We start from the raw sequence: 23499 nt of genomic DNA, 5'->3' as shown, positions 1-23499 counted from the left end.
TTTGTGTCATTCTCAAAACTTTTAGCCATGACTGTATACTGTACATTGTGTTACGTATACATTCCATTCATACTGGTCACCCTCGACCTAAAAGTCTACCACTTTGTGAGTTAGCACTGATAAACACTTTCCTCCATAGCAACAAACTGACTGTATCTTACTGTGTTCATGGTTGTAAATATATGGCTCCCATAAAAGGCTAGTTACTTTTCGAACACAGTTTCCCCGAAAATAAGACATCCCCTGAAAAGAACTAGTAGAGGTTTTGCTGATTTGCTAATTTTGCCCTACCTTCACTGTCCATTGTAGAGAAGCTGCATGCAGAACATGAAACCATCACCTGCTGTTCCCTTTTGCGTCCGTCACTTGTAAATGTGCAGGGAAGGCATCAAGAGGCCAGGTGCCATTCCCATTGTCCCCTCCCATCAGATGAAGAGCTGCACAGAGTGTACCGTTATCCTGTCCCCTGCCGCCATACTGTACACTGTCCCTGCTGAGCTGTACGATTGTGCTGTGTTGAGCTCCCCCTGGTGGCCGGAAGCCATCATACCATAATCTCTGTCCCTGCTGAGCTGTACAATTGTGCTGTGGTGAGCTCCCCCTGGAGGCCAGAAGCCGTCATACCGTGCGCTCTGTCCCGCTGTGCCCGTGACATGTGAATTCTTCTTCGTGGAAAAATAACACATCCCCTGAAAATAAGACCTAAAGCAAAAATTTAAATAAGACACTGGCTTATTTTGGGGGAAACTTGGTAGATGGGATTACTGGAAGAGTTTTTGTCTTTGGATTGCTGACACTTGTAGCCTCTGACTAGCTGAATATTGTTTTTGAAGGTTTTATTTTTAATCTATCATCCAGAATCCTAATTTTATAATATCCTGTTTATTTTATATTTTAAATACATTTTTTTGTTAATTTCCCATGTCATTATTTGTATTAAAAGAAAAATCCTAATGTACACCCTAAATTGTTATTGATAAAGTATAGAGCAAAGTATGCATTGGGTTAAAAAAAATATATTTTTTATTCTTATAATAAATACTATTATAGTTTAATAAAAAAAATAATGTCTGGTTGTCACTTGCCGCATAGCTATATTAATAGCTGTAAACACTTTAAAGGGGTTATCCGGTTAAGTAAAATAGATGTTAAAGAATCCTCCCTCCAGGAGACTGTGCTCCCTTCTGCCCAAGAAACAGAAAACTGTGTCTTGGGCATTCGTCTCTGTTGTGCTGCTGAACTCCGGCTTTCCCTCCGGGACCATCATGTGACCAGCATCCCTGGCCCACAGTCTCTGCACTCTGGCAGCTCCTCTCCAGGGTGAAGTTGCTGATGACTTCACTGTGAATAACCCTCCCGGCTGACTGGCATCACAGAGTGCAGAGACAGCCTGCTAGGGATGCTGGCCACAATCTCCAAATGGAGGGGGGAGGAAGGGGTTCAGCAGTGGGACTTTCTTTGTTTTATAAGCACTAGAAATGAGCGAACCATGATCATGCTTGGACTCGTCCGAACCCAAGTGTGTGGCACCTGATTAGCGGTGGATGAGGGCAGAAGTACACTGCCGTCCATGTAGGTCTTTGCGAAAGCTAAATAGTAAGAATTTTTTAATTAAGACTATTTATAAAGTTGACTAAATTTTGCATTCAGGAAACAAGTGAACAATAAAAAAAATCAATGCAAAGGTGTCCATAGCCTTTAACCTTTTCCATGCTGTGTGTGTAATAGAAGCATGTGGTGGTATTGGGGGGTGCAGACTGTGTTGCTCAGTTTTTAACCTGAGTAGAAGGTAAGTGCAGGACGGAGTGAACAGAAATAGATAAACCTCTTGCAGAGTCCCCACATTGTGCCGGAGAGGTGTGTATGATAAATACTATACTATAATAAATGTATAATAAATTTACTGAGTAATAATCATAATAATCTTATTTTTTACTCCTAATAGAATCTGAAACGACAATCTGCAAAATATAAGATCGATAACAGTTACACTACAAAGGCAGCAGAAAGACCAGAAAACTTTAAGAAGAATCGATACAAAGACATCTTTCCGTGTAAGTTACACATCAGAATTGTTCATTTTTGGATATTAGGATTGTATAGGAATCAAAATTCGTATACTATCAATACGTATGAAATTCTAATAAACAATTATTTGAGAGGTTTGATACAACTGTTCTTCTTATACAAACAAAAGGGAAGCATTTATAGGAAACATATGAATGTTCTTTATTTATTGTTTAAAAAATATAAAAAAAATACACTCAACTCTGGGGTCCATGTTATGTCACATGAAAAGAATTTGTTACAAAATGGAAACTTATGACCACACAAATGCAAAAAATGGGATCCCAAGACACCCCCAAATGAGTATATCTAGTATAGTGATGATGCCATTGTACAATGTTCCCCCTACACATAGAATAAAAATCATTAGGTATATATACAGTAAGGCTAGGTTCACACTATGTAACTGTGCGGCTGTATTTTTTATGCGGCTGTAAATGTGCGGATGAAACTACGGCCGTGGGAAAAAATAGACATGCGGCTGAAAACATACGGTCATTTACTTGGAAATCTGGTTCAACTAAAAATAACAAATAAAGTCTTAAGAAAGTGATGCAAACACCTCTGGATGCATCTGGGAAAGCAGGGAAACACAGTTTACATGAATTGCTATTACTGGGGTTTGCGATCCTCTGCACTAATGCCGATGTCTCTCATGGTTAATATATTGAATTAATAAAACACATTTTCTTTGTAATAAAGTGCCTTTCGTTGTTCAATAATTTAATTCTAACGAATCCATCATTTTGCAATTAAATATACTGTTAAAATAAATATATATAAATATATATATTTATTTTTTGACAGTATATTTAATTGCACAATGATGGATTCGTTAGAATTAAATTATTGAACAACGAAACTGATTTTATTTCAACGAAAATGTGTTTTATTAATTAAATATTAATTAGTACAGGAAGCTCCAGTAAGCCGTTAATTCATATTGCCGGCAAAAGAGCTTTCTGTACTAATCATCACTTTACTTTAATTAAAACATCAAATGTTTTTCTTCTAATTATGTTATCACAATAGCATTATTAGAAGAAACATTTAGAATTATATGTGCGCTCAGCTGATTGGCTGATCGGCTCAGCGCACATATAATTAGCGGGTCCGCAGCACAGTGACTTCATTGTGCTGCGGACCAGCGAAGAGGACACATCGGGGTGAGTATAGAGCTCTCCCCACCCCCTCCCCAGCACTGCACCCCTCCCAGCAAGGAAGGGGGGTCACTTAACCCCTTCCTTGCTGGGATTGGTGCAGTCTGACATCAGTCTGGCCCCCAAGGGGTTAAGGGGGATGCAATGCATCCTCCCTTAACCTCTTGGGGGCCAGACTGTAAGCAGCGATCTGTAAAGATGCTGCATACTGTAAGGTGCACAACACCGCTCACAATGATGGGTGTAGTGCTCCTGTTTCTGTGTTTTTTGTGCCAGTGGTCCCGGAGCGTCAAAATTGGCGCTCCTGGACCGGGCGGCAGCAGGCTGGTAAGATTTAGGCTGGGGAGGGCCTAAACCAATGGCTCTTCCCACCCTGGTGTTACCAGGCTGCTGTCGTTTGGTTTTTAACCCGGCTGGTTATAAAAATAGGGGGGACCCTATGCGTTTTTTTTAAATTATTTATTTAAAAAAAAAACGCATAGGGTCCCCCCTATTTTTATAACCAGCCGGGTTAAAAACCAAACGACAGCAGCCTGGTAACGCCAGGGTGGGAAGAGCCATTGGTTTAGGCCCTCCCCAGCCTAAATCTTACCAGCCTGCTGCAGCCCGCTCCAGGAGCGCCAATTTTGACGCTCCGGGACCACTGGCACCCGGCTCTTCCCAGTACCCCTGGTGGCATTGGGTACTGGGGTAATAATAGGGGGTTATTGTTAGCCATTTTATACCGGCTAACACTAGGCCCCAACTTAGTAATGGATTCTGTCTATTAGACGGCTTCCACTACTAAGTCTATAAAGTAAAGAAATAAAGACAAGACACAAGTTAAAAAATTTTTTTATTCAAATAAAAACACCCCCACACCCCTCATTGACCATTTTATTAAAAAAAACAACAAACAACCGCTGGTCATCGACGTAGTCCACGGAATCCGACGTAATCCCCTGGATACCGATATCTGAAAAACAAAAAGGGAGAAGCACACAAAAAACACACAAACAGGAGCACAACACCCATCATTGTGAGTGGTGTTGTGCTCCTTACAGTATGCAGCATCTTTACAGATCGCTGCTTACAGTCTGGCCCCCAAGGGGTTAAGGGAGGATGCATTGCATCCCCCTTAAAGGGAACCAATCACCGGAAAAACGCATATAGAGCTTTTGAAATGTGCTGTTAGAGCACACAGCACACTTGCCACACGTGTTTCCATAGCCTCCGTGCCGCCCCCGTGTAAGCCGCAAAGTAACTTTATAAAACTGGCGCCCTGTATGCTAATTACCTGAGGTAGTCACCTGGGCGGTGTTCGGCTAGCAGGTAGTCACTGTCCCCTGGGCGTTCTACCGCTGTAATCACGCCCCTCTGGGCGTGATTCAAATGGCCGAGTAGCTGTGACATTCTGATGCCGGACGCCGCCGCACATGCGCAGTGCAGCCGCTTCCATTCCGGCGGTACTGCGCCTGTGCAGAATAGCCTCGAATAGCCTGTTAGCCGGAGTTCGAGGCTATTCTGCACAGGCGCAGTCCAACCGGAATGGAAGCGGCTGCACTGCGCTGTGCGGCGGCGTCCGGCATCAGTACGTAAGCGTGCCGACGTTGGGCACGGCGCGCTCCCGAGTGACTCCACAGCCACTCTGACATTTGAATCACGCCCAGAGGGGCGTGATTACAGCGGAAGAACGCCCAGGGGACCGTGACTACCTGCTAGCCGAACACCGCCCAGGTGACTACCTCAGGTAATTAGCATACAGGGCGCCAGTTTTATAAAGTTACTTTGCGGCTTACACGGGGAAGGCACGGAGGCTATGGAAACACGTGTGGCAAGTGTGCTGTGTGCTCCAACAGCACATTTCAAAAGCTCTATATGCTTTTTTCCAGTGATTGGTTCCCTTTAACCCCTTGGGGGCCAGACTGATGTCAGACTGCACCAATCCCAGCAAGGAAGGGGTTAAGTGACCCCCCTTCCTTGCTGGGAGGGGTGCAGTGCTGGGGAGGGGGTGGGGAGAGCTCTATACTCACCCCGATGTGTCCTCTTCGCTGGTCCGCAGCACAATGAAGTCACTGTGCTGCGGACCCGCTAATTATATGTGCGCTGAGCCGATCAGCCAATCAGCTGAGAGCACATATAATTCTAAATGTTTCTTCTAATAATGCTATTGTGATAACATAATTAGAAGAAACATTTGATGTTTTAATTAGAGTAAAGTGATGATTAGTACAGAAAGCTCTTTTGCCGGCAATATGAATTAACGGCTTACTGGAGCTTCCTGTACTAATTAATATTTAATTAATAAAACACATTTTCGTTGAAATAAAATCAGTTTAGTTGTTTAATAATTTAATTCTAACGAATCCATCATTGTGCAATTAAATATACTGTCAAAAAATAAATATATATATATATATACATTTATTTATATATATATATTTATTTTAACAGTATATTTAATTGCACAATGATGGATTTGTTAGAATTAAATTATTGAACAACGAAAGGGACTTTATTACAAAGAAAATGTGTTTTATTAATTTAATATATTAACTATTAGAGGCATCGGCATTCGGCATCATTGCCGGCTATTTTTGAAGTACTCCGTACGGACCGCCTGTCAATCCACGGCCGCATGTCCAGCCGCAAACAATGGTCTTGTTCATTTTTTACGGGTCCGTTTACGATAGGGCCGTAGATTCATACATAGTGTGCACTGTGCAGCCGTATATCCTATACTTTCCAGCGTACACATGAACCACCAAAAATACCGCCGCACAATTACAGCCGCAAATACAGCCGCACAGTTACATAGTCTGAACCTAGCCTTAACGTGCAAGTGCTCAAACCATGTAACACAGCTCAAATGGTTAATACAACCAACAGGTAGTAACTCGAGGGGGGGGAATTACACATAAGGTATGCAACATCACAAGGACAGGGGGGCTGATAGTAAGGCACCAGTAGGCCTATCACACATCCCCTGCCACAAACCTGTGAACCAGCAATGGAGGGTCTCGGGTCCACAACCAAGGTTTGAACGATTTTTCATTTGTCGTTTCATTGTTGGGTGTTATTACACGGACAGACAGATAATCGTTCATTTTGATTGTTTTAGCGAATTTTTAAACAATAATCGTATCGTGTAATAGGACCTTTAGTTGTACATACAGATAGATACAGTGGGGGAAAAAAGTATTTAGTCAGTCACCAATAGTGCAAGTTCCACCACTTTAAAAGATGAGAGAGGCCTGTAAATGACAATGACAAATAAGTATTTGGTCAGTAACAAAATTTCATCTCAATACTTTGTTATATATCCTTTGTTGGCAATGACAGAGGTCAAACGTTTTCTGTAAGTCTTCACAAGGTTGGCACACACTGTTGTTGGTATGTTGGCCCATTCCTCCATGCAGATCTCCTCTAGAGCAGTGATGTTTTGGGGCTGTCGCTTGGCAACATGGACTTTCAACTCCCTCCAAAGGTTTTCTATAGGGTTGAGATCTGGAGACTGGCTAGGCCACTCCAGGACCTTGAAATGCTTCTCACGAAGCTACTCCTTCGTTGCCCTGGCGGTGTGCTTTGGATCATTGTCATGTTGAAAGACCCAGCCACGTTTCATCTTCAATGCCCTTGCTGATGGAAGGAGGTTTGCACTTAAAATGTCATGATACGCCCCATTCATTCTTTCATGTACCCGGATCAGTCGCCCTGGCCCCTTTGCAGAGAAACAGCCCCAAAGCATGATGTTTCCACCCCCATGCTTTACAGTAGGTATGGTGTTTGATGGATGCAACTTAGTATTCTTTTTCCTCCAAACACGACAAGTTGTGTTTCTACCAAACAGTTCCACTTTGGTTTCATCAGACCATAGGACATTCTCCCAATACTCTTCTGGATCATCCAAATGCTCTCTAGCAAACTTCAGACGGGCCCGGACATGTACTGGCTTAAGCAGTGGGACACGTCTGGCACTGCAGGATCTGAGCCCCTGGTGGCGTAGTGTGTTACTGATGGTAGGCTTTGTTACATTGGTCCCAGCTCTCTGCAGTTCATTCACTAGGTCCCCCCGCGTGGTTCTGGGATTTTTGCTCACCGTTCTTGTGATCATTTTGACCCCACGGGGTGAGATTTTGCGTGGAGCCCCAGCTCGAGGGAGATTATCAGTGGTCTTGAATGTCTTCCATTTTCTAACTATTGCTCCCACAGTTGATTTCTTCACTCCAAGCTGGTTGCCTATTGCAGATTCAGTCTTCCCAGCCTGGTGCAGGGCTACAATTTTGTTTCTGGTGTCCTTTGACAGCTCTTTGGTCTTCACCATAGTGGAGTTTGGAGTCTGACTATTTGAGGGTGTGCACTTGTGTCTTTTTATACTGATAACAAGTTTAAACAGGTGCCATTACTACAGGAAATGAGTGGAGGAAAGATGAGACTCTTAAAGAAGAAGTTACAGGTCTGTGAAAGCCAGAAATCTTGATTGTTTGTAGGTGACCAAATACTTATATTTCCACCATATATTGCAAATAAATTCTTACAAAATCAGACAATGTGATTTTCAGGATTTGTTTTCTCATTTTGTCTCTCATAGTTGAGTTCTACCTATGACGTAAATTACAGACGCCTCTCATCTTTTTAAGTGGGAGAACTTGCACTATTGGTGACTGACTAAATACTTTTTTTCCCCCACTGTAGATAGATAGATAGATAGATAGATAGATAGATAGATAGATAGATAGACACAAAGAAATGAAGTACACACAGTTGAAAAATAAAACAAAATATATTTAGTACTGCCATAATCTTTAACCCTTGAGGATGTCAGAGGGTAGTGATGTGTGTTGAGTTCTATTAGACCATCCCCACCCAGAATGATGCTGCCACTACCATGCTTTACTGCAGGTGATGAGCACTGCCCGGTTTCCTTCAGACACTTAAAATTCAAGCTCAGCTTAAAGGGGTTATCCAGTGCTACAAAAACATGGCCACTTTTTCCCCTCTCTTGTCTCCAGATTGGGTGGGGTTTTCAAACTCAGTTCCATTGAAGTAAATGGAGCTTAATTGCAAACCACACCTGACCTGGAGACAAGAGAGGGGGAAAAGTGGCCATGTTTTTGTAGCGCTGGAAAACCCTTTTAAGTAAAAGTCCTGTTAGTTTCAAACGTTATCAATGTAAGAATTATGGAGGTCATTGTACCCTTGGGAACACTGAGAACCCAAATATACAATGTGAATTCGGCACATCTAACCACAGTATAATGTAGATCCTTCACTGTCAAAAGAGAATATCAAGGGAAAGGACAGTCGATAAAATAAAACTTTTATTATTTCCAAATATAAAATATTATTTCCACAAGGTGTATAGTACAATGGTGAAATTATTTACATAAATACAATACAAAAATACTTGAGTTCGTCATTTTTGGAACACTGAGAACAGCAGACCACGTTTGTACCCTTCTCAGGATCTCTATGCAATCTTGTCTCTGACATTGACTTGATTTTTGCTCTGATCTGAATTGTCAGCTATGGGACTTTATATAGACAGGGCCGTGTCTTTCTAAATCCTGTTAGATCAACTGAATTAACCACTGGTGACTCCAATTAACATGCGGGGAAAAAAACATCTCAAAGAGGATCAAAAGGCTGAAAGAAGTAGGGCACAATTTGATCCGTTCAGTGCTGGTTATTTAAACCCCAACAATTTATTATGGTAGTGCTCGTAGCACTGGGATCCTGGGTTCAAATCCCTCCAAGGGCAACAAGGAGTTTTCCTGTAGTTGATTTAATGAGAAATAACAGCGATATCATGAATAGTGTGAAGTGCGTAATATAACATTTATATATAGATGAAAACATGTTTAGGGTGGGTGGAAAAACAAGTGGGTGGACAATAAATGGGTGGAATGGAAACTTCAGTGAGCTTGTGGTAAGATGCACTATATATATAATATGTATTAGAGAATGAGCATGGTTGGGTGGGCATAGAAGGTTTTCAATGTTGTCTCACCTCCTTTTTCCCTCTATATTGCAGTTGACCACAGTCGTGTAGAACTCTCTCTGATCACCTCAGATGAAGACATCGATTACATCAATGCCAGTTTTATTAAGGTAGTTTAATAAACCTGTAGACCGCAAATGTAATTTAAGTAACCATTAATAAGGGTGGGGCCACACTGCGTTTTTGCAGTCAGTTTACAGGAAATCTGTCTCTAGGTTTATGCTGGCTTAAATGAGGGCAGCATAAACTAGTGACAGAAATGCTGAACAGATCGGTGTATTACTTCCATCATTCTGTTCAGCCGTTCTCCTAATAAGCAGGAGAATAGGATTCTTGCCACACCCCTCCCCCCAGCTGCTGACTGACAGTTGATGCCTATACACATACAGCATGGATAGATAACTGCCAATCAGCAGCTGGTGGACGGAGTTTTCTGCTCCTCGTAAATATCCAGGACTACTGTGCTCATGCACATAATGGAGAGGACTACTTATTGTCCATGTTATTCAGGAGGAGATCTCTGAATCAGCTGCAAAGAACAATGTAAGTGATACATCATTCTGTTCAGCTTCCCTTAGGGCTGTTCACACAACAGAAAACAGGTGGAAATTCCAAGCAGAACCCCTGCCCATGTACTCCGCTCGAAATCCCGCCTGCTATCTGTTTTAATGTGATGCCTCACGCGGCTCCGCTAAAAGAAATTACATGGGGTTCCATCCGGAATGTCCACCAATTTTCCGTATTGTTAACTGGCCCTTAGGACAGCATAAACATACTGAGTCTCTTTATCGTATGCGCTTAATGGAAGAAAACGCATGCAACGGTGTGCCATTCGTTTGGAACTGTTTTTCCATTGACTTGTATTATAAAAAAAAGTTTATAAAAAAAAATGATAGAAAATATATATAATGTTTTAGCATTAGGATTAGTAGCAGAGCTGTATGTGTATAATGTGAATGTTGTAGAGTTGTGTATGTGTGGGTATACCCTACTTTCAAAAATAGAATTAAAAAAAAAACACAGTACTCGAAAACAACTCATTGGATAGATTCACACATAAGGAGTCCGCTGCAGATTGCACACTGTGGATTTTGCTCTTTCCATTGATCTCAATGGGTCAGCAGTAAATTAGCAAATCCACTAAAGTGTCAGATTTACTGTAAAAAATCAATGTGTAGAAAAATCTGCTGTGTAAACTGTGAGTCAGGATAACTACATGTATTCAGTATCATAAAAACATAACACATAAAGAATAGTGCAGAGCAGGCATTATTAGGCTATGTTCGTATTTTCTTGTCAGTTTATAATTTTTAAAATGACGTCCGTTATTTTGAGGATTGGCCGCCCGTCAGTGCTGGTACATTATTCTAGTTAGGGTGGACGCCCTTTGGATGTGTCTTTAATTGAAAAGTCCATTGAAGTTAATAGCAAAGATGGGGAAAGGACGGTGAAAAAAGAAAAACTATGTGTGAACAACTAAAAAATAACGTCCGCTGTTTGCAAAAGACATTGATATGACATATTTTTGACGTTTGCGCAGATAATGTCCGTCATTATATACACTGTGCGCATTGGACTTCAGTCAGCCCATAGACTCGCAGTCTATTGCATTGCAGTCAGTTAAATCGCAGCAATAATGGCCATCTTTTGAAATAAAAAAAAGAAAAGGCGTCCTCTTTCTTTTTTTTATGTAGTGTAAACATAGCCTAATACTGATACAAATGACACCTTACCTCAGGATGGGTAATCTAACAAGCATACGCAGCTGATTGTCTCCTATAATGCTGCGTTTACACGGAACGATTATTGTGCGAATTTGCACGATAACGATCTAATTCGAACGATAATTGTACACGCAAACGATCAAACGACGAGCGAGAAATCATTCATTTTGATCTTTCAACAACTTCTCAAATCGTCGTTGATCGTTCGCCAAAAATTCGCAGATCGTTCCGTGTGAACAGTCGTTCGCCGATTTAACCAATGTGTGAGAAAGGCTTAAGCGATCGCAAAACGAATTTTCGTACGATATATCGTACCGTCTAAACGCTGATCGTTATGAGAAAAAAAAAAAACGTTACTCCGACATCATTAATCGTACGATCGGGCGAATTATCGTTCCGTGTAAACGTAGCATAACTGTGAATGGTATACATTGTAACATTGGTATACCTATTGAATCTGTCCATGGAATCTTTTCCCATGATATGCCTCACATTGTATTCTTACTGTATCCTGTCCGGTCTTCATTTCAGGGTGTTTACGGTCCCAGGGCATATATTGCTACTCAAGGTCCTCTGCCATCTACTCTTGTAGACTTCTGGAGAATGATCTGGGAATACAATATTGGGGTAAGGTGCTTACAAGTACTATGGACACTAAAGAGTATATTACATATTTTCTATAACATTTCACCAAATTCAGTAACTTATTATACGGCCAATATACAAATACCATCAACTCTCAGTGATCTTCTGAAGCAAATAGGTGCGTCTATCTACTAGTGACATATCCACTTGGAGGCCTCTGCCACTAAGATCATGGCGGATATGGAGGCTTCCAATAGGTTCCAGAAATCTAAGGGACATGACTCTTGCTCCTCATAGGGGTTACCCAGAAAAAATATTTTTCTTTCAAACCAATATTCTATTCTATAAAAAAAATCTTTCCATACTTATTAGCTGCTGTATGTCCTGCAGGAAATGTTTTATTTTCAGTCTGACACAGCGCTCTCTGCTGACATCTCTGGCCGAGACAGGAACTCTGTCTCGGTTTTCTATAAATCCCTATAGAAAACCTTTCCTGCTCTGGACAGTTCCTGTCTCAGCCAGAGATACCAGCAGAGAGCACTGTGTCAGACTGAAAATAAAACATTTCCTGCAGGACATACAGCAGCTGATAAGTATGGGAAGACTTGAGATTTTTTAATAGAAGTTAAAAACAAATCCATATAACTTTCTGACACCAGTTGATTTGAAAGAAAAAGATTTTTGCTGGATAACCCCTTTAATAATACTATGTTATCTAATGAAGCATATTGCAAAGAGACTTTGTTAATACCAGTACACAATAAAAGTCTGGAGGACCCATGAAACATCTTCAGAGGCTTGTTGTGTTCCTTTAGAAAACCTCAAAAATGTTAAGGTACTTACATACACATATTTTGTAGAAATAACCAAAGTGATTATGTTTCTATTTTAAAATGTTATGGCATAAAGCTATGATTGGTATAAGTTTGCCCTTATGGACCCCCCCCCCCCCCCGCCAAGGTGGAACCCCACTAAAGTGAGCTTGTCTCAGAAGTAATGGGGGCTCCAGACAGCAGGGGACACCGGTGACACCACACAGGACACCGGGGGAGCGCAGAGAGGTAAGTATAACATGTCTTTTATGTTTCCCCATATGGCAGCTATCACCAGATAACCCCTTTAACATTTAATTATACAATCAATAACCTTTATCTCTCAAAACCAGAATATTCCTTTAACATATTTACACTTTGTTTTTCAGATTATAGTCATGGCCTGTATGGAGTTTGAAATGGGGAAGGTAAGTTTAGAAGTAGTTTGTATACTTTTTATTCTCTCTCATTGACATTATTTAAATTTATTTGAAACATTAAAAAAGAAAATGTTAAAATGTGTCTCCTCTAATATTAGAAAAAGTGTGAGCGTTACTGGGCTGAGGTAGGATGTGAAGTGTTACAGTGCGGACCATTCTCTATCACATGTGTGAGTAGCATTACTATTTTGGCCGTTAGATCAAACAGTGTTCTGTGATTTGCAAATCCTTTAATTATCCTTCCTTGTTCCTTAGACTAAGGAGGAGAAGAAGACAGACTATGTCATCAGGCTGTTGGCAGTGACTTATGGGAATGTTAGTGTCTTGTGATTTATTTATTTTTTTAATTTAATACTGGACAATGCATTTTTTGTGCTTTAACTTCTTTTGTTTTCTCGCAATCTGATCCCCCGACATGAGCTGCATCTCTCCACAACTGAATCATCTTCTCCTGCAGACTAACAATTCATTCCATACAGTACATGTCTTTATCTATTCAGTTTCCTTCTCCCATTTTTGAGCTGCTGCTTTCTGCTGAAGACGCAAAAAACTGTGTGTGAGCTTTTCTCTCTGCCCCTCCCCCTTCTCCCTCCTCCCTTCCAAGGTGACTCGTGTAAACAAGTCCCTGGCAGGCTGAATCTGCAACTTTGTAGCTTTTTTGTAATGCTGAGAGGAGTAATCTGAGGTCAAGTTGCTGATGAACTCAATGGGGGACATTTATGAAACGTCTGCCTGAGGTGCAGATTTGCCCCTTCTCCCTGGCGTACGGCTGCCGTATGTCCTGCTCACCTGATGGGTGAGCTTGGGGGTGTGTGACAAGGCGGAGAGGAGGCGTGGCTTCAGTGTCTTCAGCAGAAAGCAGCAGCTCAGAACTGTGAGATGGAGACAGAAAAGGTAATGCCATGTATGGAATGAATTGTTAGTCTCCAGTAGGAGAATGATTTAACATATATTTTACCTAACCGGAATACCCCCTTTATAGTTGTCCAGATAAAAAGTGTATACCTGTGTACAAAGAATAAAACAGTAATATTCTTCTGCCACTGATCAGCCTATGTTTAACCATGACCAAGACCATTCTTGAAGGGAATCTCTGTAACCATCTCTTACCACCTTTAGCCTTTATTCAATCAGTCAATAACTTATAATATACTGGTTTCTCCATACGTCTCTGATGCAGGAAATAAGAATAGTTCATCAAATCCATTACAAGAACTGGCCTGACCATGACGTGCCATCTTCTGTGGAACACATTTTACAAATGATAAAAGACATTCGTCTTCTCCAGAGAGATGACAGCCCACCATTGTGCATCCACTGCAGGTAAGGAGGGTGTTATTGCCAGCATGAGGCTCCACCCTCTGGTAATACATTTATTCAATTGGGGGGAGTTTATTAAAGTGGTTTTCCAGTTAAAACTTACTTGTCCCCTATCCTGTGGAGTCAGAAAGTCATTGCAGGGGGGCCAACCTCCATTCCCTTTGGCGATCTCCAAATTGGCTATTGGCTCCTTTGTTTTTAATATATTTGCTGGTGGACACGTGACCTGCAGCTCTAATAATTCTCTATGGAGCCACCGGAAAGAGCAGAGTGCTATACTCAGCTCTCTCTGGCGGCTCCATAGACAATGAATAGATCTGCGGGTCACGTGCCAACCTGCAACTCTATTTAAAACAAAGGAGCCGTGGCTGATCTAGAGATTGCCAGAGGGCATGCAGGTCGAACCCCCTGTGATCACTTACTTGTCCCCTATCTTGTGGATAGGGGACAAGTAAGTTTTAATAGGAAACCCCTTTATGTCATGCATATAAGGTCATTGGATGAAAATGTGACATTAGGATACACATTTAGAGGGGAATTTATCAAGACCAGCCTACCCCTACACTGGCCTTAAAGGGGTTCGGCCACTTTATAGTAAAATTGTTCAGTGTATAGTATTAGCAACTGTACTCACTGCACTTACTGACAGCAGCTGAAATCAGACTCCCTTCCTCCGGGCTGGGCTGCCCTGCTCTGTGGTGAGTCTGTCCATAAGATGGCCAACATCGAGACCATGCCCCATCCCCATATAGGCATAGACATAATGTTAGACAATTGGGGGCGGGGCATGGTCACATGCTCCAGGATTTCGGCCATCTTATGGACAGACTCACCATAGGGCAAGACAGTATAGCTTGAAGGAGGGCAGTCTGACTTTAGCTCTATGAGGTACACAGGGAGCTGCTGTCAGTAAGGGCTGTAAATAGTTACTAATACTATACACTGAACAATTTTACTATAAAGTGGCAATCCCCTTTAAAATAAAGCTCCACCCCATGCACCCCGCTGGATCTACTAAGAGGTGCACTGACATTAGTGTCTGGTGTCCAGCAGATTTTTTATTTTTATTTTTTTAATAAAAACCTTCTACTGTCTACCACAATATATCTCTTAATTATTCTTATCTCCACTATGATCGGCTATGTAGGCAAAGACTTTTAGCTCTCTCCAGCTGTTTACCAAATACTTATATATATAACCAAGCTGATGAATTATTGAAGCTGCAATGCCATCTAGATTCAGATTACTATTACTGCAGGTGGAACATCAATCATTCTGTGCTAAGCATCTGATTAAATGTTAATCTGTATGACTAAAGCATCACTTTTATCCATTTGTAATGTTTTGCTGAATTTAGCGCTGGTTGTGGGCGGACTGGTGTCATTTGTGCTATTGATTACATATGGAGGCTTCTAAATGATCAGGTAAGATTGGTGTTGCCAAAAATTATGATATATGTATGTTTATATATATATATATATATATATATATATATATATATAATAATTTTTTTTTTCTTCATTAAGAAAATAAAAACTGTGTATCTAACAGGCCAGGGCAACATTGTAAATTTCTGTAGGACTACAAATAAAAATGTAGCACTACAAATAAAAACTCTCCAATCTTCCAGTGCTTAACAGCTGCTGTATGTGCAGCAGGAAGTGATGTATTCTTTCCAGTTTGGAGAGCATGGTTGGTTTCTATGGGGAATTGCTACTGCTCTGGACAGTTCCTGTCACAGACAGAGGTGGCAGCAGAGAGCACTGTGTCAGACTGGAAAGAATACACCACTTCCTACAGGGAATACAGCATCTGATAAGTGCTGGAAGACTGGAGATTTTTTAATAGAAGTAAATTACAACTCTCTGGCCCTTTCTGACACCAGTTGATTTGAAAGAAAGAAAAAAAATCACCGGAGTACCCCTTTATTCCATTTGTTTGTGAGATGGAAAAGAGTAAAATACACCAATTCTGGTATTGAGTATTTATCCTTTACAGAATAAATAACATTATATCTTTAAAGGTTATTCCAATTTAAAATACTAACCACTTACCACCAACAAGATCTGGAGAATGGAGACCTGAGTCATGTCTTTCACTTTTCCCCCTCTCTTGTCGCCAGTTCAGGTGCGGTTTGCAATTAAGCTCCATTTACTTCAATGGAACTGAGTTTGAAAACCCCACCCAAACTGAAGACAACAGTAGGGGGAAAGTGGCCATGTTTTTGTAGCGCTGGACAACCCCTTTAAGGCCATATTACATGGCCAGATTTGCCAAATAAGTGAGCGCCCATCTGCTTGATCAACACTCACTTACTGAGCATATTACACAGCTCAACTATTGTGCAGCAAGGTCTGAAAATTTATATATATATATATATATATAGTTAGCAATGTCTGCAGCCCTTGCCTTAAAGGGGTAGGTCACCCAAAAAAAATAAAACTGGTGGCAGTGAGTGCAAGAGATTTGTAATTTACTTCTATTAAAAAATCTTGACTCTTCCACTACTTATCATCTGCTGTATGTCCTGCAGGAAGTGGCATTCTTTCCAGTCTGGAGAGCAGAAGAGGTTTTCTATGGAGATTTGCCACTGCTCTGGACAGTTTCTGACATGGACAGAGGTGGCAGACTGGAGAGAGAAAAAACACTTCCTGCAGGATATACAGCAGATGATAAGTTATGGAAGACTGAAGATTTTTTAATAAAAGTAAATTACAGATCTCTGGCACTTTCTGGTACCAAGGGAAAAAATTGGGGTGAACAACCCCTTTAAATGTAAAATAATAAACTTTACACATACGTCTCCACACTGCCTGATGTCTTCCTTGCTTCTGCCCACAGCCGCAGCTGGAACTTTAGAGACGGTCTCTGAAGTGACAGGCCACTCAGCCAATAACTATCTGAGAGGGGACAGCACTGTGGCCAGTGATTGGCTGATCGGCCTGTCACTGCAGAGACCGGCTCTAAAGTTCCAGCTGCGGCTGCGGGCAGAAGCTAAGAGAACATCAGGGGGCATGGACAGGTAAGTATAAGATTTATTATTTTTTTTGCAGTCACCATGTTAAAAGACAACGATCATTGATGATCTTGTCTTTTGCTGATCGTTGTCTTTATTACACTGAGCGATAATCTGCTAAATCGCTCTGATTGGTCAGATTATTGCTCCGTGTAATAGGGCCTTATACCAGGGAGCTAGGGAAGAGATTGCTGAATCACTCGCAGGGCACACTGCAACTCTTTCTGCTTAGCTCTCTGTATGTATCATGGCTGCTCAGCTGGGTCACACATATTAATGGACACTTTGCCATTTTGTTCTCTTTCTAATTTAGATAATTCCAGTAAATTTCAGCATTTATGCCATTATACAAGAAATGAGAACACAGCGGTCTTCACTAGTACAGACCAAGGTATGCATTTGATCATTAGCATGAGTAATATTGTTTTCACTTGCCTCATCTAGAAAACCCCTTTAAATCAACCACATTTGGTATAAAGAGATGAGTCAATATGTAGTTTCTATTTCATAAGGGGACAGGAGACCACTGTGTAGTTTCTCCTACTCAGGATATTGGACAGTACTCTGACAGTACTGGGGTAGTCACTATATATTTAAAGGGGTTGGCCACTTAATAGTAATATAGTTCAATGTATAGTATTAGTAAGTATATTCACTGTACTTACTGACAGCAGCTCCCTGTGTACCTCATAGATTTAAAATCAGACTTCCCTCCTTCAGGTTGTGCTGTCCTGCTCTGTGGTGATTCTGTCCATAAGATGGCTGACATGGAGGAACAAGTGACTATGCCCCACCCCAGTGTCCACCACTGAGCCTGTATATGCCTATGGAGGACACTGGGAGGTAGGGCATGGTCACATGCTCCTCCATGTTGGCCATCTTATGGACAGAATCCCCACAGAGCAGGACAGCACTGCCTGGAGGAGGGGGAGTCTGATTTTAGCTCTATAGGGCACAGGGAGCTGCTGTCCGTAAATGCAGTGAGTACATTTATACTAATACTGTACAGTGAACCTCCTCCCCACCTTGTCGCGCCCTCCCCTGCCCACCCATCAGATGAGCAAGGGATACGGCTGGCGTGCACCAGGGATACAGTAATCGTAAAGGTCCCTCTATATTGGGGAAATGAAGGTCCACTGTGCTGTCCCCCATGGCCCACATAAATCTGGAGCTGACCCTGGTTAATTCCTAAGGAAAAGTCATGTGAATTACTGCCGTCTTTGGTGTCATGAGGACTAAATAATAGTATTTTTAGGCTGAATAGAACATGGGCTGAGTGTATCTGGTAACTCCCATATAAAGACATCAGATGATTTTTACTTAGACGGGGCAGGAGCTGGAAAATCCAAGTCCTACCCCATGCACGCTGTGTATTCAGTTGTGGTCTTGGGTGTGGGATAACCCGAAGCAGAAGCTGCATAGTTTACATATGTCACTTCATTGTAGTTCAAGTAGATAACTAATGATCAATGTGAAAAAGTCTTTGAAAAAAATTAAAGGGTTATTCCACTCAAGCATAACTTCTGATATGTTGCTGCCCATGGGGAGACTAACAATGCCTTCCATACTTGTTATTATCTATTCAGTCTCCTTCCCCCAGTTCTGAGCTGCTGTGCCACCATGGACACTTATCCCCTATCCCCAGGGATAAAGGTGTAAATGTGGGGGGGATTTCTCACCACTGAGACCCCCAATAGTTTTGACAGGACTTTCAAAGCTCTTGTCTGAATTTAGTGGCGATGCACATAGCCGCCCGCCACTGCATTCACTGTGGTGCGTACAGCACTTTGTTATCTTTGGTACGTCAATACACAATGATGGTGTTATAATGTGTATATAAACTTGGCTGGTTATGTTTGTAATATTTCCAGGAACAGTATGAGCTTGTCTATAGTGCAGTCATCCATCTGTTCAAAAACGAACTGGAGAAGATGAATGGGATATCAGACTCTGAGGATACCAACGTAAGTGTCGGCTCTGGAGATGTACGTATATATGAATTAATATTCTCCTATGATAAGAGCAATATATCTGGCTTGTAACATACACAGCTTGCTAGTAGGATGTCACTCTGGGCCAGGTCCTCCTTTTAAAGGGGTTATCCAGCGCTACAAAAACATGACCACTTTCTTCCAGAGACAGCCCTGCTCTTGTCTGCAGCCTGGCCAGGGTTTTGCTGCTAAGGTCCATTGAAGTGAATGGAGCTTAATTGCAAACCGCACCTAAACTGGAGACAAGAGTCGTGTTGTCTCTGAAAGAAAGTGGCCATGTTTTTGTAGCACTGGATAACCCCTTTAAGGGTGAAGTCTGCCCTGCCCAGGAGGGCTTATTCTAATGGAGACAATGGAGGGAATGTCTTAAGAGACGCGTTTCTTACACAGCTCTGATTTCACATTCTCTTCTACATTCACACCACTAGGTTTATTAAGAGTTGCCGTGCGGCAGACTCAGACATTTACGCCTCTTTGCACAAAAATCTGAGACTTTTTGCCGTTACATGGCCTCCTCTCAGATTTATCATGATTTATGCCAGCTCGCAGGTGTAATTCATGATACAAATCATGAAATCATGATACAAAGATTTGTACCACAATGCCTGCGCCAGTCTTGCGGGCTGTACTAAGAGGCATGCGCCTCTTACTAAATCCATCTGGAGAAAAGGGGATGGGGCTTTATTAAAGATTGTCATACAAATACTCCAGTCTTGATAAATGTCCCCCATCGTTTTTATTCAAAACCCATTTCGATTTATATTTTATATTCTGGTCGTTCTTCCACGGTAGAATACATCGGCCTTATTTCCTGACACTGTCTCTATGACACTACTCCTTCATTTTCCAGAGATACAACAAATATTTCTTTCAGCATCCAGCATTAATAGAGCATAAGACTAGAATGAGGTATGCCTGTAGTAACAATGGATACACACCAACATTGGTATTAAAGGGGAACTATCAGCAAGTCATACAAATCTAACCTGCTGATATGTAGCTAATGTACAGGAGACGCTGAGGAGGAAGGTATGTGTCTTAGCTTCCTCCTTAGCGCCGTTCCCGCACAGTTAGTTTGCTGAGACCATTAGGAGCATGAGGGAGGTGTTAAGAGCCTTCCCCGCCCCCATAGCGCTGATGTGCTAGCCAGCCCCTTTCTTCTTATTAATAATGAATGGGGTAGGCTGGATCGGCACTGTGGGGGATGCCTCAGTGCTCCTAACACCCCCCCTCAGGGCTCCTACAGGTCTCACCGGACTTTTGGGAGACACGACTAACTGCACAGGAACGGCGCCAATGAGGAAGGTAAGACACATCCCTTCCTCCTCTGCATCACCTGTACAATAGGGAGATATCAGCAGGTTAGATTCGTCTAACTTGCCGACAGTTCCCCTTTAATGACCTATAATGAGATTACAGAGACACCACCAGCATATAATATATTAGGAAAGAGAAAAATGTATGTTGACTCCACCCTACTATGGATATTGAAAAATGTAAAGTATATACTCCGAGTGCACTACTATTCCGACACCCAAGAATAACATAGAAAATATAGCAATAATGTAGGCTCTCTAGGAGTAGATCATATATGGCTGGTTCTATGTAAATAACTAGGTTTACAAGGAGATTTTTATCATGAAAAATATCGTGTTTTTATATTTCTAAAACATTTAAAATTCATATAGTCATAAAAATCATGATCATACACAATAAATCAAAATAAATAGATCCAAAGTGAAATAAAGCAAAACAGAACAAAAAACTAAAAATGCAATATACAGATTCAATTCAATAAAAAATCAAAAATACAAAATGATAAAAAATACGGAAAAAATCTTATGTTGAAAAAAATAAAAAATATAATATGATGAAAATAAAGAAAAAAATCCAATGTCCTATATTGTGGTTTAAAGTATCAGCGCAGGGCCCTTGCGCTGTATGTTTAACAGTTAAAATCGTGGTTTACATATGGGATATGTCTCTTTAAGATATTTTAAGTTCTCTAACCCCTTATCCTGTATTGGTTCCGGACCGTATAGCTGTATCGTAGTATAGCGGTATTGTTCAAATGGTGACCATTGCAGTACAGCGATATAAACAGTAACAGTTGTGATGCTGTAATACGTTTGCGTGATGATATTTATAACATTTTAGTTCTATAAGTCCCGTTTCGTATATATCTGTATCTAGATTGTGTTGGTGGATGATCCACCTCTCACCCGATATCTAGTAGTCGATAGCCGTGTAAGAGATGAGTTGGTCGGACTTCAGGCTGTATAGCCGTCCGGTCTTCGCTGTTCGATAGCCGTGTAAGAGATGAGTTTGTCGGACTTCAGGCTGTATAGCCGTCCGGTCTCCGGTCTTAGTTATCCATTTTCACTGAGGAAAGGAGTGAGCATACTCCAGAAACGCGTCTGATAAGGATAACTCAACCGATAAAGACATTTATATTTACATTTAACCATCATCGTAGCCTCTACCCTGTATTCCACCCTGTACTCACCAGGACCGTTATCAGAGATTCAAATGAGCGGGCGCTCCATACCACGCGGACATAGTGACAGCTGCTGAATAGACTCCATACACGCCAGCAAGCGAGAACAGCGGAGACCGGACGGCTACACAGCCTGAAGTCCGACCAACTCATCTCTTACACGGCTATCGAACAGCGGAGACTGGACGGCTATACAGCCTGAAGTCCGACCAACTCATCTCTTACACGGCTATCGACTACTAGATATCGGGTGAGAGGTGGATCATCCACCAACACAATCTAGATACAGATATATACGAAACGGGACTTATAGAACTAAAATGTTATAAATATCATCACCCAAATGTATTACCGCATCACAACTGTTACTGTTTATATCGCTGTACTGCAATGGTCACCATTTGAACAATACCGCTATACTACGATACAGCTATACGGTCCGGAACCAATACAGGATAAGGGGTTAGAGAACTTAAAATATCTTAAAGAGACATATCCCATATGTAAACCACGATTTTAACTGTTAAACATACAGCGCAAGGGCCCTGCGCTGATACTTTAAACCACAATATAGGACATTGGATTTTTTTCTTTATTTTCATCATATTATATTTTTTATTTTTTTCAACATAAGATTTTTTCTGTATTTTTTATCATTTTGTATTTTTGATTTTTTTTTAATTGAATCTGTATATTGCATTTTTAGTTTTTTGTTCTGTTTTGCTTTATTTCACTTTGGATCTATTTATTTTGATTTATTGTGTATGATCATGATTTTTATGACTATATGAATTTTAAATGTTTTAGAAAGATAAAAACACGATATTTTTCATGATAAAAATCTCCTTGTAAACCTAGTTATTTACATAGAACCAGCCATATATGATCTACTCCTAGAGAGCCTACATTATTGCTATATAATATATTAGCTCCGTATCAGAAAGAACAATGTGTTACAATATGAACTTGACCATGTTGTATAGGGGTATTAAGAGATGACTTTGGTGCTAGAGAATAGGCCTAGCCCCATACTGATTAATAATATAAGGGGCCTTAGTACTTTGATGCAATATGGATATTTCTTTTCCTGATAATCTTTCACATAACGTTTGAAGTAAAGTGCCATACAAATTACATGTTAGAAAATGACTGGATTTCCCATTTAAAGGCCACTTGAGTGTTTTTTTTAATTTTTTTTTAGAAATATGCTATACTCTTATTCCCTCTTAAGCTCGGTTGAGTCCCTTGATGTCCCACAGACCTGTATTTGGTTATGTGTCCTTGAAACATCAAAGGCGTTCAGTCTATTTCATCCTGTCCCTCTAATGGTTCCTAATGAGATGAGCTGTTTTGTTGTATTATCAGAAGGACATTACATTGTACTTCACAGGCAGAAAAGAGTGGTCATGCATCATAAGTAGAACGTCTCCCTGTGTTAGCGCTGGAAAGGTCATTAAAGACATTGAGAATTATTACCATCTCCTCTAATCCTTATGATCCTGTGTTTCTGTGTTACTATGAAATCAATGCGGAGCATGGTTTATGTATTAAGGATTCAACTTCTTATCTCCTAGTTCCTAGTGTAGTGGTGGCTATATGTAGGTATGTTTTTTATGTTTTAAAGTGTCCCCTAGTACTTTTACATATGGCGGGCTGGAACTGGTAGCATAAAAAGGCATATACTTACCGCTTGTGCTGGCTCCGCCTTTTTGTTGGGCCCGGTCTTGCAGGGTTTGGAAACAGCGCGTACACTGTTGCTTCCTGGAGAGGTAAAGGTGCAAGGGGCATAACTACCACTGTAGCAGCCATAGCGGCATCAGGGGACCCGGTGGCCCGCTCCTGCAATGCACTGGGCCACCTGAACTGTCATCATTTGTCATTAATGTCCCTTAACTGCAAGCGTTCTT

General features: G+C 41.2%; 1 protein-coding gene across 2 annotated transcripts in view; it reads left to right on the top strand.

The window, feature by feature from the left end:
* The window catches only part of PTPN22 (protein tyrosine phosphatase non-receptor type 22), a 67750-nt gene that overhangs the window by 28100 nt on the left and 16151 nt on the right, over positions 1 to 23499 (top strand). The window contains exons 2-11 of one of the 2 annotated variants that reach the window (XM_069945712.1): positions 1946 to 2054; positions 9241 to 9317; positions 11463 to 11558; positions 12718 to 12756; positions 12867 to 12938; positions 13024 to 13083; positions 13949 to 14091; positions 15446 to 15512; positions 17418 to 17495; positions 18976 to 19068. In XM_069945712.1, coding sequence (XP_069801813.1) covers positions 1946 to 2054; positions 9241 to 9317; positions 11463 to 11558; positions 12718 to 12756; positions 12867 to 12938; positions 13024 to 13083; positions 13949 to 14091; positions 15446 to 15512; positions 17418 to 17495; positions 18976 to 19068 — 834 coding nt within the window. Of the gene's footprint in view, positions 1 to 1945; positions 2055 to 9240; positions 9318 to 11462; positions 11559 to 12717; positions 12757 to 12866; positions 12939 to 13023; positions 13084 to 13948; positions 14092 to 15445; positions 15513 to 17417; positions 17496 to 18975; positions 19090 to 23499 lie in introns of both variants that reach the window. The other variant, XM_069945711.1, reaches the window with a different exon arrangement.

Source organism: Dendropsophus ebraccatus, chromosome 11 (genome assembly GCF_027789765.1).
Source record: "Dendropsophus ebraccatus isolate aDenEbr1 chromosome 11, aDenEbr1.pat, whole genome shotgun sequence".
NCBI classification, from domain to species: domain Eukaryota; kingdom Metazoa; phylum Chordata; class Amphibia; order Anura; family Hylidae; genus Dendropsophus; species Dendropsophus ebraccatus.
The sequence above is the reverse complement of the archived record's forward strand: the minus strand, read 5'-3'. Positions and strand labels throughout refer to the sequence as shown.